Source organism: Triticum dicoccoides, chromosome 7B, assembly GCF_002162155.2.
Source record: "Triticum dicoccoides isolate Atlit2015 ecotype Zavitan chromosome 7B, WEW_v2.0, whole genome shotgun sequence".
Classification (NCBI taxonomy): domain Eukaryota; kingdom Viridiplantae; phylum Streptophyta; class Magnoliopsida; order Poales; family Poaceae; genus Triticum; species Triticum dicoccoides.
In genome coordinates this window covers 194,579,144-194,594,348 of record NC_041393.1, presented here as the reverse complement: position 1 = coordinate 194,594,348, position 15,205 = coordinate 194,579,144, and the positions used below count along the sequence as shown (strand labels likewise).

The window sequence follows — 15,205 nt, the reverse complement described above, 5'->3', positions numbered from 1 at the left end:
GTAGTTTGTTGGTTTCACTTTTCATCGCTACCACCCCTTGGTATCAGCTTTCCTTGTGTAGTTTGTTGGTTTCCTTGGATTGATATTGCCTCTTTCGATCGATTTTTCTCTGAACCACATGATAATCCTCATTATTTAACCTGACCCCTAAACAACCAAGTAAATTGCCAATAGCAAAAAATACCAAGCAAACAACAAAATCAACTCGGTAGTTGTAATTCATATCTTTCCTCACGTTGGACTACTAGAATAAAGCTACCACTTTACTAGTATAAAATAGAATGCGAAAGCTGCATTATCTAAACTCCTACTCCCTCCGTTTCTAAATATAATTTTTTTTAGAGATTCCACTACAAACTACTCCCTCCATTCTCAAATATTTGTCTTTCTAGCCATCTCAAATGGACTACAACATACGGATGTATGTAGACATGTTTTAAAGTGTAGATTCACTCATTTTGCTTCGTATGTAGTCACTTGTTGAAATCTTTAGAAAGACAATTATTTAGGAACGGAGGGAGTAGATACAAATGTATATAGTGTAAATTCACTCATTTTACTTTGTATGTAGTCCATAGTGGAATCTCTAAAATGACTTATGTTTAGGAATGGATGAAGTAGTACAAACCCATCCGTTCATTACAATACAACATGAGAAAACAAATCATAAGAATTACAACATGAGAAAACCAAACGGTCCAAAGAATTGTGTTGTTACATCATGGAACAGAGCATTACAACACCAACCGGAATGCCATGAACAATGCATATTACAGGGTGCGAACGTCAGGATGGCATTGGTTCCTGCAACCCATCTCGCAGTTACTGCCACATATCGTCAGCCCTGGCTTCCGCTCCAGGATCTCTGCGACAGTCGGACTGCCCCCACGACGTTCAAGCACATTCTTCCCGACGCCAAGCCACCGCAGGCCTCGGAACAGCGGTGGGTCAACCAGCGGATCGAACAGCCTCAGGAAGTTGCGGGACAGCCTAGTGCAGTAGGAGAGATCAAGCATTCTTAGGGTGCTTTTGCCAGAGCCATGCCGGTCCAAACCTAGAGTCTCCAGGCATGGATCGGTGATGAGGACGCAGTTTCGGAGGCACAGGCTGCTTATCTGATCGCAGTTCTTGGCGATCAATGTGACGGCTCTACCAGATATCCTTGGTACGTTCCCAATGTCAAACGCGGCCAAGGTTTTGTTGATGGTGCCACTCCCACACAACAATGAGGCTATGCCGTTGTTGGTGATCCTTCTGCAACTCCTCAAGCATAAGGAAGATATTGGGCAGCTCCCGTTACCGAGTGCTGACAAACCTGCATCGGTAATGTCAGCTCCTGCAAGGTCCAATAGAGTTAACTTGGAAAGCTGCGAGATGGAGGACAGGCCAGAGTCTGCAATGCTCCTGCAACCTGACAGATCAAGAACCTCCAAGTTGGTGCAGGATGACAGAGATATTGCTGTCTCACTGGTTAAGAGACCGCAGGACAGCAACCTCACTTCTGTGATCTTCGTTGCTGCCTCGTCAAGATCGAGGCACGTCAAGTCTGACAAACATGAGGCAGTACTGACCTCGAATTTCCTCAGGTCCTTGCAAGAGTGGAGAAGGGCTGCATATCCAGCATCTCTCACTTTAGAAAACCCACCAAGCCTAATGGTTTGGAGTTGCTTGCATCCTTCAGCAAGCATCAGTAGCCCAAAGTCGTTTACCCTTCTGAAGGTGGAAGAACAACCCTGCTTACTGCGTGTAAGAGATAAATGTGTCAAATTCTGGCATAAGCCAAGTGCTTGCAGCCCAATATTGGTCAGATCATTGTCCAGATCTGCTTCACTTCCAGGGTTGTCTTCTAGGCAGAGCTCAAGTAAGTTTGAGAGACTTCTAGTGATGAAGGTAACAAGTTCATCTGTTATTATGTCCAGAACTAAAGACAGTGATTCTAGACTGTCACTGAAGGGTGTCTTCAGAGATGCGCTTATGGGGAAGAGTTTCTTTGCTTGCCAATTGGCCACAGGCATTAGCAATAGTACCTTGATGGTACTAGGCATAATAGGCACCAAAGAATCAAAATCAACAGAGCCTGGAGCTAGGAGAGGAAATTTCAGCGACAGATTCTGCATTGATAGATTTGAAAAGACAGATTAGGCACAGGCACACAGCAGCCAAATGAACTTATTCCAATAGCTAATTACTCAAAATCCATGGCTAATATTACTTAAACTTTTATATATATGCTTTAGTACTCAAAGGTTGTTTTCTACTTAAACTGTACTCAAAAGATGCTAATCTAAAAACTATTCAAACATGCAATGTCGTTATTTCCATCTTTCTAAGTTAAGAAGGGTATCGTGTTCATATGTGACAAAGACACCTCACCTCCAAGTAATCACATCCTTTGAACATATGTGCTATGGACTTACGGCAGATCACAAAATGTTCACTGCCATTCAAGTTTGCCATCTCCAGTGTAATTGATCTGAATATAAATACAATATGCTCAGACTTCCCACAATTTGGGTCAAGATGAAAACAAATCATTTTTTAGAGAACAGAAACATAACCAATCACTATGCCAGGTACAAATCAAATTTTCCCAATGCCCATCCCACCTGGACAACAATAAACCTTACAATGCAATAATACTAGGCAACAGTTCATAGCGCCTAATCCAATTTCTCAAGAAATATACTGTTATGAAATTAGCCTCCATGGCTTAGTGCCAATGCTAACTTCCACAACTAATACCATGGCCGCTTGGTTCCACTAGTCACAGTACCAGCTCATGCAGCGTAGATATATGTAGGCCGATATATCAGTTTTGGGGCTGTACCGATATAAACATAATATATCATTTTGTAAATATCATTTTCACATATCATCCGATGTGGACCGAAATATCGACCAATATGGCCGATATCTGACCCGATATGCCCATTGATATAGACCGGTGCGTCAATGAACACAATTATTTATCACAAATCAGTGATTTTTTAATGTATTTACAACTTCATCGTATTATCAAAGTCATGTGTAATGTTTGTAGAAACACATATGTAAGGTATTGTTTTTAATCTTAGAGTGAGGATTTTGTGAATATGTCTTAAATAGTTTCTTAATTAACAAGTTCATAAACTAGGAATCTAAATTTATTATGCTATTCCCTCAGTCCCATAATATAAGAGCGTTTTTTACACTACACTAGTGTCAATAGTGTCAAAAACGCTCTTACATTATGGGACGGAGGAAGTAGATCATTAACACCATACATTTTGTTTTCTTTGAACAGGGATATTCAAAAAATTCCAGATATATTTTCTTCAATATATCTACGTATCGTCTGATATCCGACATCCAATATGTTCAAGCCAAACCGATATACAAACCCAATATATGATATGTTGAACCTTGATTGACAGCGAGGTTCAGCCAAAACCTACATCCCCCATGGGATCCCCTGATGCTATTTGATATCCCGACAAACTCGACACCCACGAGAGACTCTGGTCAGACCGCCTGAAATGGCAAGCCAGACCACTCCCTCCGTGCAGCGCACAGAGTCCATCTTGATTCTCTCGGTTACACACAACAGTGCAACACTGCCCCTTGTACTTGTTGAGGCCCTGGCTACTACGTGTTCGACTCAATATACGTTTTTTTAAACCATATCAGCTAATACTACCACAAGTCCAACTGTAATCTAACCCATAGCATAAGCAAACAAGAAATTGCTGAAGATGCATACCTCAAATTGGTGCACCTCTCACCAATCACCACAAAGAGGTACGGGGAGAAGGACGAGCACTTGAGCAGCGAGAGCTCGCGGAGGCTCTCCTTCGCAATAGCAGCGACAGCGGAGTCGTTGAGTAGGCTGCAATTGACGGCGAGGCTGCGGAGCCTGCCATTACCGGCAAGAATCCTATTCGCGATAGCATTCGTCGGCGTAAACGCCTGCAACAGCGACCAAACCCCAGATTAAAGGGAGACCATCTCTGGCGGGAGGCGGGGAGCGCGAGAGAGGAAGAAGCGACGAGGCTCACCGAGAGGTCTAGGGATGCGACGGAGGATAAGGCGGCGCCGGCGGCGCCTCGGAGGGCGCGGCAGGATGCTGCGGCGGAGCAGGCGGCCTCTAGCCCCACCCGGCCAACAACCTCCACCAGGAGCGCTTCGGGGAGGATGTCGACCAGGCCTCCTCCGACGCTGCCGGAGGCCTCGCCGCCGCCCTGGCCGTCGCCGGCGGCGCGGGGCTTCTTCTCCATGGCTCCTTGCTTTCAGACCTAGAGTCAGATGCGCGGAGACCGTCCCTGGATATACCACCACGGCTCGCGGGCCCTCTCTGTGTGGGTATGACATGTAGGCCCTCTGCCGTCGTTCTATTTGGTTTTAATCTGCTACTGTTCTAAATGAGGAAATAAACCAATAAACCGGACCTGCTGTTCTTTCTTGGAAGAAAAAGGTTAGCGCTAGGTATCTGAAAATTTCAAAACTGGTAGCTGCTCAATACGTAGCAAAATGCACGATGTTATGGGCATCGACATGTTTTTTAGCATGCAAATATTAAGTATACACATATCCACGAGAAAAAAAGGAGTTACTAAATCTCATCTAAATGAGATTTAACAATGTCTCATCTAACTTGTGGTTCGTTCAATTTATTGTTGTAGTCTCCGCGTAAACTTGATCCCACTTTGATTTTTTGTCCAACGGTCGCGTTTCCCGTTTGAGTCTGGTCGCCGGCCCGTTCGAGTCAGCCATACTTTTATTGTTAGGTCCATTTTTTTAACCTTTGTTTGTTGTGTTGCTGGCCGTTTTCACGAGCTTTTTGTCGTTTGGTATTGGCATGTGAAAATGCAACTAATCCTCGAGTGGTTTTGGTAATTCATAACAATATATAGTTTATTGAACTAATATTCTTTTAAGATAAATATTTTAGGAAGTTCAGTGAATGGCATGGCATATACTAGGAATGTGGGCCTCTCAAAATGCTAAGGACACATATTGACAACAGCTCAAGACTCTTCATTTTACTTTTAGTGATCAAAGATCACATTAAGTCCATAGAAAAGCCAATACTATTAAAAGGGGATGAGGTGTTGCTTAATGGGTTGCTTACTCAAATGCTTAGTGATATTGCTCCAAAGCCCTCAACCACTTTCTCATTCCAAATATGTCTAAAACCTAAAAGTCAAACTCGGCCCCATCTATTCTTTCCATCTGGTGCCACCGAGTTCATGTGACATAGCCAGTGCCAGAAACCCTAACAGTCCGGTCACACCGATACAGGTCTCGGTTTCACCGAGATGGCCTTGCAACCTCTCTGTTGCCTGTTGTACTTATTTCGGTCTCACCAAAATGTGCAATCGGTCCCACCGAGTTTGCTTGACATCTTCTATGTTGCCTTATTGCTGCACTTCGGTCTCACCGAGTTGATGCAATCGGCGCCACCGAGTTGATGTTTGCCCTAAGCCCTAGCACATCGGTCACATCGAGTTGTTCCAGTCGGTCTCACCAAGATTCCTAACGTTCACATTTTGAACTAAATCAGTCTCACCGAGTTCATCTATTCGGTCTGACCGAGTTGGGTCAAATGTGTGTAACAGTTGGATTTTGTGTGGAGGCTATATATACCCCTCCACCCCATCTCCATTTGTGAGAGAGCCATCAGAACGTGCCTACACTTCCAACATACATTTTCTGAAAGAGAACCACATACTCATGTGTTGAGATCAAGATATACCAATCCTACCACAAGAATCTTGATTCCTAGCCTTCCCCAAGTTGTTTTCCACTCGGATCATCTTTCCACCATATCCAAATTTATGTGTGAGAGAGAGTTGAGTGTTGTGAAGACTATCATTTCAAGCACAAGAGAAAGGAGTTCATCATCAACACAACATCTATTATCTTTTGGAGAGTGGTGTCTCCTAGATTGGTTAGGTGTCGCATGGGAGCCTCCGTCAAGTTGTGGAGTTGAACTAAGAAGTTTGTAAGGGCAAGGAGATCACCGACTTCATGAAGATCTACCCGAGTGAGGCAAGTCCTTCATGGGCGATGGCCATGGTGGGATAGACAAGGTTGCTTATTCGTGGACCCTTCGTGGGCGGAGCCTTTCATGGACTGCGCAACCGTTACCCTGGTTGAAGTATCCATCAACGTGGACGTACGATAGCACCACCTACCGGAACCACGCCAAAAATCTCTGTGTCTACATTGCGTTTGCCTTCTGCAAACCCTTCCCTTTACCTTCATATGCAATGCTTTATCTTCCGCTGCTACATTCTTAGAATTGCATGTGTAGGTTGATTGCTTGAATTGTGCTAGTTGCTAAAATCTGCCTACAACTAAAATTGGGAAAATGATAGATTTTTATTTGCTCAAGTAGTCTAATCACCCCCCTCTAGACCCACTTTCGATCCTATAGCCCGCCTTTTGTATAAGTGGAGGGGACAGGGGGCTTTGTTCCATTCCTATTTTATTGCTTCCATTCTGCGGCCACCTCTCTTTGTTCCTCCTCTCCCCATTCCCCTTTCGTCTCCCATTTGTGTCATCATGAGTAGGAAGGAGTCGAGGTGAGCAGGAAGGAGTCGACCGAGGATTAGTTCGCTCCCGCGAGGTGAAGAGATGGCAGGCGCTGGTGATAAAGTGAGCTTTTTGCCCCATGTGTTTTTTAGGTTTTCCTGATTTGAGGTATAACCCTAGATTTCAAGTAGATTAGCTCCATCTACACTATGCCCGTCCTGCTTTTATTGGGATTTTTAGATCCTCTATCTCCTTGTTTGTTTTTTGTTAGATTGGACCCATCGACCGTCTGGATTGGTTTGCGTTCTTGGTAGGGGGTGCGAGATAGGGGTGGCATGGTGTTTATTGGAAAATCACGACGTCTCAAACAGATGCATGGTTAGACCCATTTGGAAACCCATTATTGAGGGGTTTTATAACTCATTGGAAACACCCTCTATCCATTTTTGTCCATGGAGCCCTATAATTTTAAGTTGATTCTTTAAGTTTTCTTAAGTTGATGCTAGTAGAATATACAAAAACATGCATGTCATGTTGTCTGTGTCTTCAGTAGACTTGATTTAAAGGGTATAGGTCAATTCTCCCCCTTGTGTGAGTTTTATAGGTGTAGGTAGTGTGATCCAAAGTTTGTGTTTTTTTAGTTGTAGGTTTTTTTGTGTTGTAGTTTGTAATGCAGTGTGTTTTTTAGGCTACATTGCTTTGATTTTTACCTACTGTTCCCTGTTTTTAGTAACCTACTGGGGTTGAAAGTTTTCCTAGAGTGTGAAGATAATATATATAACTAACTGATGGCATTTCCAATTATTCATGCCTTTCAAAAGATCCAAAAGTGTGTTGTGATGTTATTTTTCTACAATTCGTCTTACATTTCTTTTTGTGGGACAAAGGATTCTATGCATTTTTTGCATAACTATGGCTAAGAATTGCATCACATATTTGGCTAAGAACTGCATCACATTTTCCTTAATGGCCTGCCAAACTATTTGTTCCTTGTTGCATCGTTTCATATGCCAAACATGGGATTGATACCTATTTGTTAACATATTGAATTTGTTCACTTTTTTGTTCATTCGCTCCATGGTAGTATGAGAAAGTGACTCATCATAATTTTTTATACGCATCTCTGATATAATTTTGTTCATGTGATCTATGATAGTTAGGTGTAGGTAGTGTATTCTCCCTTCCCGTTTTTGTATATTCTACCAGTAATAGTCTTTTTTTCACCTATGTTGTGCTACAAAAGCTAACTGCCGCATCAGTTAATTAAGTTTTTTACCTTGCAAGTCATATAATGTTTTTGTTGTGACAATTTTTCTCCTAGAGCTGCTTTCTAAATCATGTATTGCCCTTTAATTTTCATTGTATCATTGTTAATTGTAGATTTTTTTTCTGTTTTTCATATATAAAGATGGCTTGTTGTTCATGTCTTCAATTGTTTTATCTCTTGTATGGTTTTTGTTAAATTTAGCCCTATTGATAGTTGTGTTGGTTTTTATCATAAGAAGTTATGCCCATGGTATGCCTATATAGTTTTCATGTTGTTGCACTAGTGTTTCACTATCCAAAATATTGCATTTCGTTTATTTTTACTTGTTGTAGGAAAAGTTGTGTGCAGTTTGTCTGAACTACTGCGGTGATGAAAGTGGTAATAGTTTCAACATTTTTGCATGGAACGAGTTCAAGACTTCCGCGGTACATTGACCAACGCATTTAGCTACTTCCACCTTTTCTGATTTTTTACTCTATCAATGAGTGATGAGTTTAGTCCAAGAGTGATTTTTTTATTTTTCAGAAATCAAGGTTGTCCCATGTGGTGTGAGGGTTCATTTCAACACCTTAACCAAGAACTCTATGTTGTTCATGGCTAGCGGCCATGTATACACTATCAAGCTGCACAAGGGGGCCCATAATACTTCAATATTCGGGGTTGAATGGGGAAAGTTCTTTAGTGGCAACCACCTGGGGGGTGGAGAGATGGTCTCTTTCGACATGCCCATGCCCATGCCAGAGGTTTACATTGCTTTCCAGATTGGTAACGGGTCTGAAGATGAAACATCCCCCTTCGAGAACGAGGATGATGATGAAAGCTCAGATGATGATGAAAGCTTAGATGATGGTGACACGAAGGAAGATGCCCCCATAAAAGACGAAGCCTGCATTTTTTACACAAGAGGGTCCCGTCTTAATGAGGGTGAGCAGTTGGAGCTTAAAGGACTAACTCCATTCAACAAAGAGCATAGAGGCATCCCTTTCACGCACTGTCTTACCAAAACCAACATAGAAACTGGAATCATTGTATGTGTTTAGTCCTGTTCGTTCTTCATTATTATTAATTTTTTGAAATATGTGAGTTTTTTCGCATATTTTTTGTACATAGAGAATCCCAAAGTTGGTTGCTAAGAGCCTGGACATTCCAAAGCAAGGAGTTGCTGACATTCATCTACATGACGGACCAGTGATAGTGGCAACTTATAACACTTGCAACGATGGGCGCATAGTGTTCAACAAAAAAGGCTGGAGTCTCTTTGCATCAGGGAGTAACCTGAAGGTTGACAAGGCTATGTTGATCTCCTTCGAGACCAGAACCTAGTGCCATGTTGATATCATTGTTGTCGTTGACAAGCTTTTTTATGGTTCTTCTTTGTTGCAGGCTGGTGGCCAAGAAAAGTAGTTGTTGATACTTTTGGTGGTTTCTCGCAAGCTATGTGTTAGGTGCTACGTCTCCAACGTACCTATAATTTTTGATGTATTCATGCCATGTTTACAATATTTTTACATGATTTTGGTATGATTTGATTAGAACTAACCCGGACTGACGTTGTTTTCAGCAGAACTACCGTGGTGTTGTTTTTGTGCAGAAATAGAAGTTCTCGGAATGGGCTGAAAATCAACGGATATTTTTTCTAGAAAATATAAAAAATATTGGAATGAAGAGTTACCGGAGGAGAGTCCCGTGGGCCCCACGAGGGTGGAGGGCGCGCCCCCCTAGGGTGCACCCCATGCGTCGTGGACTCTCCGTGGCCCCCTGACTTGTTCTTGACGCCAACCTCTCCTATAAATCCCCAAACCTCTAGAACATAACCTAGATCGGGAGTTTCGCCGCCGCAAGCCTCTGTAGCCACCAAAAACCAATTGGGACCCACGGAGAGTTTGGTGGCCATCTTCATCATCCCGGCGCTCTCCATGACGAGGATGGAGTAGTTCACCCTCGGGGCTGAGGGTATGTACGAGTAGCTATGTGTTTGATCTCTCTCTCTCTCGTGTTCTTGATTTGGCACGATCTTGATGTATCGCGAGCTTTGCTATTATAGTTGGATCCTATGATGTTTCTCCCCCTCTACTCTCTTGTAATGGATTGAGTTTTCCCTTTGAAGTTATATTATCAGATTGAGTCTTTAAGGATTTGAGAACACTTGATGTATGTCTTGCATGGGATATCCGTGGTGACAATGGGGTATTCTATTGATTCACTTGATGTATGTTTTGGTGATCAACTTGCGGGTTCCGTGACCTTGGGAATCTATGCATAGGGGTTGGCACACGTTTTCGTCTTGACTCTCCGGTAGAAACTTTGGGGCACTCTTTGAAGTTCTTTGTGTTGGTTGAATAGATGAATATGAGATTGTGTGATGCATATCGTATAATCATACCCACGGATACTTGAGGTGACATTGGAGTATCTAGGTGACATTAGGGTTTTGGTTGATTTGTGTCTTAAGGTGTTATTTTACTACGAACTCTAGGGCTGTTTGTGACACTTATAGGAATAGCCCAATGGATTGATCGGAAAGAATAACTTTGAGGTGATTTCGTACCCTACAATAATATCTTTGTTTGTTCTCCGCTATTAGTGACTTTGGAGTGATTCTTTGTTGCATGTTGAGGGATTCTTATGTGATCCGATTATGTTATTATTGTTAAGAGAACTTGCACTAGTGAAAGTATGAACCCGAGGCCTTGTTTCCTAGCATTGCAATACCATTTGTGCTCACTTTTATCATTAGTTACCTTGCTGTTTTTATAATTTCAGATTACAAAAACCTATATCTACCATCCATATTGCACTTGTATCACCATCTCTTCGCCGAACTAGTGCACCTATAAAATTTACCATTGTATTGGGTGTGTTGGGGACACAAGAGACTCTTTGTTATTTGGTTGCAGGGTTGTTTGAGAGAGACCATCTTCATGCTAGACCTCCCACGGATTGATAAGCCTTAGGTCATCCACTTGAGGGAAATTTGCTAGTGTCCTACAAACCTCTGCACTTGGAGGCCCAACAACGTCTACAAGAAGAAGGTTGTTTATTAGACATCATTATGCCACTTTATGTCGTTATTATGGTGAACCTCAGGAAATGTTTTAGAACTCATGCATGGATGAATGATGAATATTATGATTGTGTCAACAAAATGCATGCTTGGATGTGATGATAAATGGGATAGACTGTATGGAACTCATCAATATTTATGTATGATTGTGATGAATGTTAATTTTTGCCCCATTTTATGAAAGTTTGGAATTATAACACCTTTTTTTTGGGGGGGTGACGGTGTCCTAGACTACGGGGTACCAACCTAGTCAGCCCATAGTCCTTGGGCTAGGCCCGCATGCCCTCAGTCTCATTCAGGCGGGCTCGGGAAGCTACATGCCTGGATGTATCCAAGACTACATCCACCGAAGGCTTGACATATACTCCAAGACATATCCCGCCATGCCCCTGGATACCGACCATGTAACCCGAGATGCCCTACCTGGCGTGTATATAAGCCAGGGGGTTAGCCCGTGATTGCTTGTATTTGTGTTGGTAATTCCCCAAAGAGGAGAGGATGATGCAGCACAACAACGGTAAGTATTTCCCTCGATTATGAAACCAAGGTTATCAATCCAGTAGGAGAACCATGCAACACTACGTAAACAACACCTACACACAAACAACAAAAACTTGCAACCCAACGCGTAAGAGGGGTTGTCAATCCCTCCTCGTTATTGAGATAGATTAAATTGTATGAGATTGGGTAAATAGATCTAGCATAAACACTAAATATAATAAATAAAGAAAAAGTGCAGCAAGGTATTTTTGGATTTTTGGAATAATAGATCTGAAAACAATAAGATACGAAATAGACCCGGGGCCGTAGATTTCACTCAAGGCTTCTCTCAGGAAAATATCGCAAAGTGGGTAAACAAACTATTATTGGGAAATTGATAGAAGAGCAAATAATTATGACGATATCCAAGGCAATGACCATGTATATAGGCATCACTTCCTAGATTAGTAGACCGACTCATGCCTGCATCTGCTACTATCACTCCGCACATCGACCGCTATCCAGCATGCATCTAGTATATTAAGTTCATGGAGAAATGGAGTAATGCAATGAAAACGATGACATGATGTAGACAAGATCCATTCATGTAGGAATAGACCCCATCTTTTTATCCTTAATAGGAACGATACATGCGTGTCATGTTTCTCTTTGTCACTGAGATTGAGCACTGCAAGATCGAACCCGTTACAAAGCACCTCTTCCCATTGCAAGATAAATAAAGCAAGTTGGCCAAACAAAACCAAAATATCGGAGAAGAAATACGAGGCTATAATAATCATGTATGGATAGATCTGATCATAAACTCACAATTCATCGGATCCCAACAAACACACCGCAAAAAGAATTACATCGAATAGATCTCCGAAGAGAACATTGTATCGAAGAACAAAAAGAGAGAGAAGAAGTCATCTAGCTACTAACTACGGACCCGTAGGTCTAAGGTAAACTACTCACGCATCATCGAAGGAGCACCAATGAGGATGATCAACCCCTCCATGATCATGTTCCTCTCCGGCGGAGTGCCGGAAAAGGGCTCTAGATTGGATATCACGGCTCTAGAACTTACGACGGCTCAAACAATTTTTCGTCAACTCCCCTAGGGTTTCTGGAATACTTGGGTATTTATATAGCTGAGAGGCGGTGGAAAGGACTCCCGTGGGCCCCACTACCCACCAGGGCGCGCCAGGGGCCTCTAGTGTGCCTTAGTGCCTAGTGGGCCCCACGGGCTTCCTTTGGTGTAACTCTTGGGCCTCCTGGGTGTCTTCTGGGCAGAAAAAATTCTCCAAAAGTTTCGTGGCATTTGGACTCCGTTTGGTATTGATTTTCTGCGAAGTAAAAAACAAGCAAAAAAACAACAACTGGCACTGGGCACCATGTCAATAGGTTAGTCCCAAAAAATGATATAAAGTTGCTATAAAATGTTATAAAACTTCCAAGAATGATAATATAGAAGCATGGTACAATCAAGAATTATAGATACGTTGGAGATGTATCAGCATCCCCAAGCTTAATTCCTGCTCGTCCTCGAGTAGGTAAATGATAAAAATAGATTTTTTGATGTGGAATGCTGCCTAACATGTTCATCATATATTCTTTTCTTTGTATCATGGACATATGGACTTTTAGATGATTCAAAACAATAGTCTATAATTTGACATGAGGACTGTCAGTGTCAAAACCGGCGGATCTCGGGTAGGGGGTCCCGAACTGTGCGTCGAAGGCTAATGGTAACAAGAGACTAGGGACACGATGTTTACCCAGGTTCGGGCCCTCTCGATGGAGGTAATACCCTACTTCCTGCTTGATTGATCTTGATGATATGAGTATTACAAGAGTTGATCTACCACGAGATCGTAGAGGGTAAACCCTAGAAGCTAGCCTATGATTATGATTGTGTTGTCCTACAGACTAAAACCCTCCGATTTATATAGACACCGGAGGGGGCTAGGGTTACACAGAGTCGGTTACAGAGAAGGAGATCTATCATCCGGATCACCAAGCTTGCCTTCCATGCAAAGGAGAGTCCCATCCGGACACGGGACGGAGTCTTCAATCTTGTATCTTCATAGTCCAACAGTCCGGCCAAAGTACATAGTCCGGCTGTCCGGATACCCCCTTATCCAGGACTCCCTCAGTAGCCCCTGAACCAGGCTTCAATGATGATGAGTCCGACGCGCAGATTGTCTTCGGCATTGCAAGGCGGATTCCATCTCCGAATACTTCAAGATAAATTCTGAACACAAGGACCGTGTCCGGCTCTACAAGACAAATTCCACATACCACCGTAGAGAGAATAATAATCCACGAATCTAATCTGCTGACAACTCTTCGAAACATGACATCACGCCACGGTCCGACTTTTATTCGAACCGTTTTTTATAACCAGCTACCGCACACATTATGAGGCGGTTCCTTTGGCACGTCTTGTCGAAGCAGAGATCGTGTCCCTCTCATCGTGAGATCCTCATCAATACGGGTATGGGTAATCCAACCATGCCTGTTGGCATGACTCCGTGTTTTTAGGCAAGTCCTGAATGGTTACGCCGGGGACGCTTGATATTCTCCCCCTTTATAGAGGGGTCGAGGCCTATCCCTCTTTCCCCATGCTTGTGCCTTCCCGCACTTCGAGTTCCAACACCCAAAGCTCAAGATCAAGCACCTCGGATCTTTGATCATGTCCGGATCCGACCGTCAAGGCCGTTGGATGGCTTCCTCTGTCACAGAGGAGGACATTGCGAAGCTTAGGGAGGCCGGGTATTTGACTGCCAATGTTAAGCACAGGCTTCCCACCCCTGAGCAGGTTATCCCTACTCCTGAGCCCAACGAGAGTGTCGTATTTGTCTCTCACTTCCTCCGGGGCTTGGGCTTGACTCTTGATCCCTTCGTGAGAGGGCTCATGTTCTATTACGGACTAGATTTTCATGATCTAGCTTGGGATTCCATCCTTCACATCTCGTCGTTTATCATCGTGTGCGAAGCCTTCCTCCATGTCACCCCACACTTCGGCTTATGGCTCAAGACCTTCAATGTGAAGCCGAGGGTGATCGAGGGGCGATACGTAGAGTGCGGAGGCGCCGCAATAAGCAGAAACACCGATGCCCCATGGCCCGAAGGTTCCTTCCCGGAGGTTTCCGATCTATGGCAATGGAGGTGGTTCTATGTCACAGCTCCCCGAGGCTCAAAGTGGGCGGCCGCCCCCGCCTTCTGCTCGGGCCCTCCACCTCAACTGGCATTGTGGGCCAACGTGGGACTGGACTGGGGGCCTGCAAACGACGTACCGACGTTGCAGAGCCGCATTCGGGAGCTTCTCGAGAGGGATATTAGTCTTGTCAAAATAATCCAGGTAATGCTAGTTCGGCGGGCCCTGCCGTGTAAACGCCGACCTCTCCGGATGTGGGAGTTCAATCCATAAGGTCCACGAACCATTCAACACTTCTTCGGCATGACGCCTGAAGGAATGTATAAGTTGTTCTTCGGACCACAAATAAAGTGTCCGGACACCACCGAGGATGCGGACCTGAGCTGCAACCGCCCAGATGCCCAAGTAAGTAACCCTGTGACCGAACACTTTGTTTATATTTATCATAACATTGTTCTGAAAAACTGCCCGCGACCAGGATTGGCTCAGTAAGGCGGAGAGAATCAGGTGTCCGGCCCCACTTCCCGAAGGCTCGCCCGGTCCGGCAATAGCCAGGATGCTTAAACGGGCGCTAAGTCAAGTGCCATCGGAGAAAGATGAAGGGAGGAGTGGAGAAGCCAAGAGTGAGCTTCACACATTGTGCATCCGAACTGGGGGAATTAATGTTTCCACGGAGGAGGACAATCGGGGAGGTGAATCTAAGGTTTCCTCCCACACCCCC

At 43.7% G+C, this 15,205-nt stretch overlaps 1 protein-coding gene across 1 annotated transcript; it reads right to left on the bottom strand.

The window, feature by feature from the left end:
- Positions 1 to 578: 578 nt before the first annotated feature.
- Positions 579 to 4,285, bottom strand: LOC119337467 (F-box protein At-B-like). Its single transcript, XM_037609619.1, has 4 exons — positions 4,035 to 4,285; positions 3,740 to 3,945; positions 2,374 to 2,473; positions 579 to 2,111 (listed from the first exon to the last, which is right to left on the bottom strand). Exons 1-4 carry the CDS (start codon positions 4,251 to 4,253, stop codon positions 771 to 773), a joined length of 1,866 nt encoding a protein of 621 aa, XP_037465516.1. The 5' UTR covers positions 4,254 to 4,285; the 3' UTR covers positions 579 to 770.
- Between the last annotated feature and the right edge of the window lie 10,920 nt (positions 4,286 to 15,205).

Bases quoted from the DNA above. Each gene is read 5' to 3' on its own strand.
- LOC119337467 (XM_037609619.1), bottom strand. From the start codon at position 4,253: ATGGAGAAGAAGCCCCGCGCCGCCGGCGACGGCCAGGGCGGCGGCGAG. The intron at 2,474-3,739 runs GTATGCATCTTC...ATTTATATTCAG, and splicing joins GAGAGGTGCACCAATTTGAG to ATCAATTACACTGGAGATGG. The intron at 2,112-2,373 runs GTGAGGTGTCTT...CTATCAATGCAG, and splicing joins AAGGATGTGATTACTTGGAG to AATCTGTCGCTGAAATTTCC.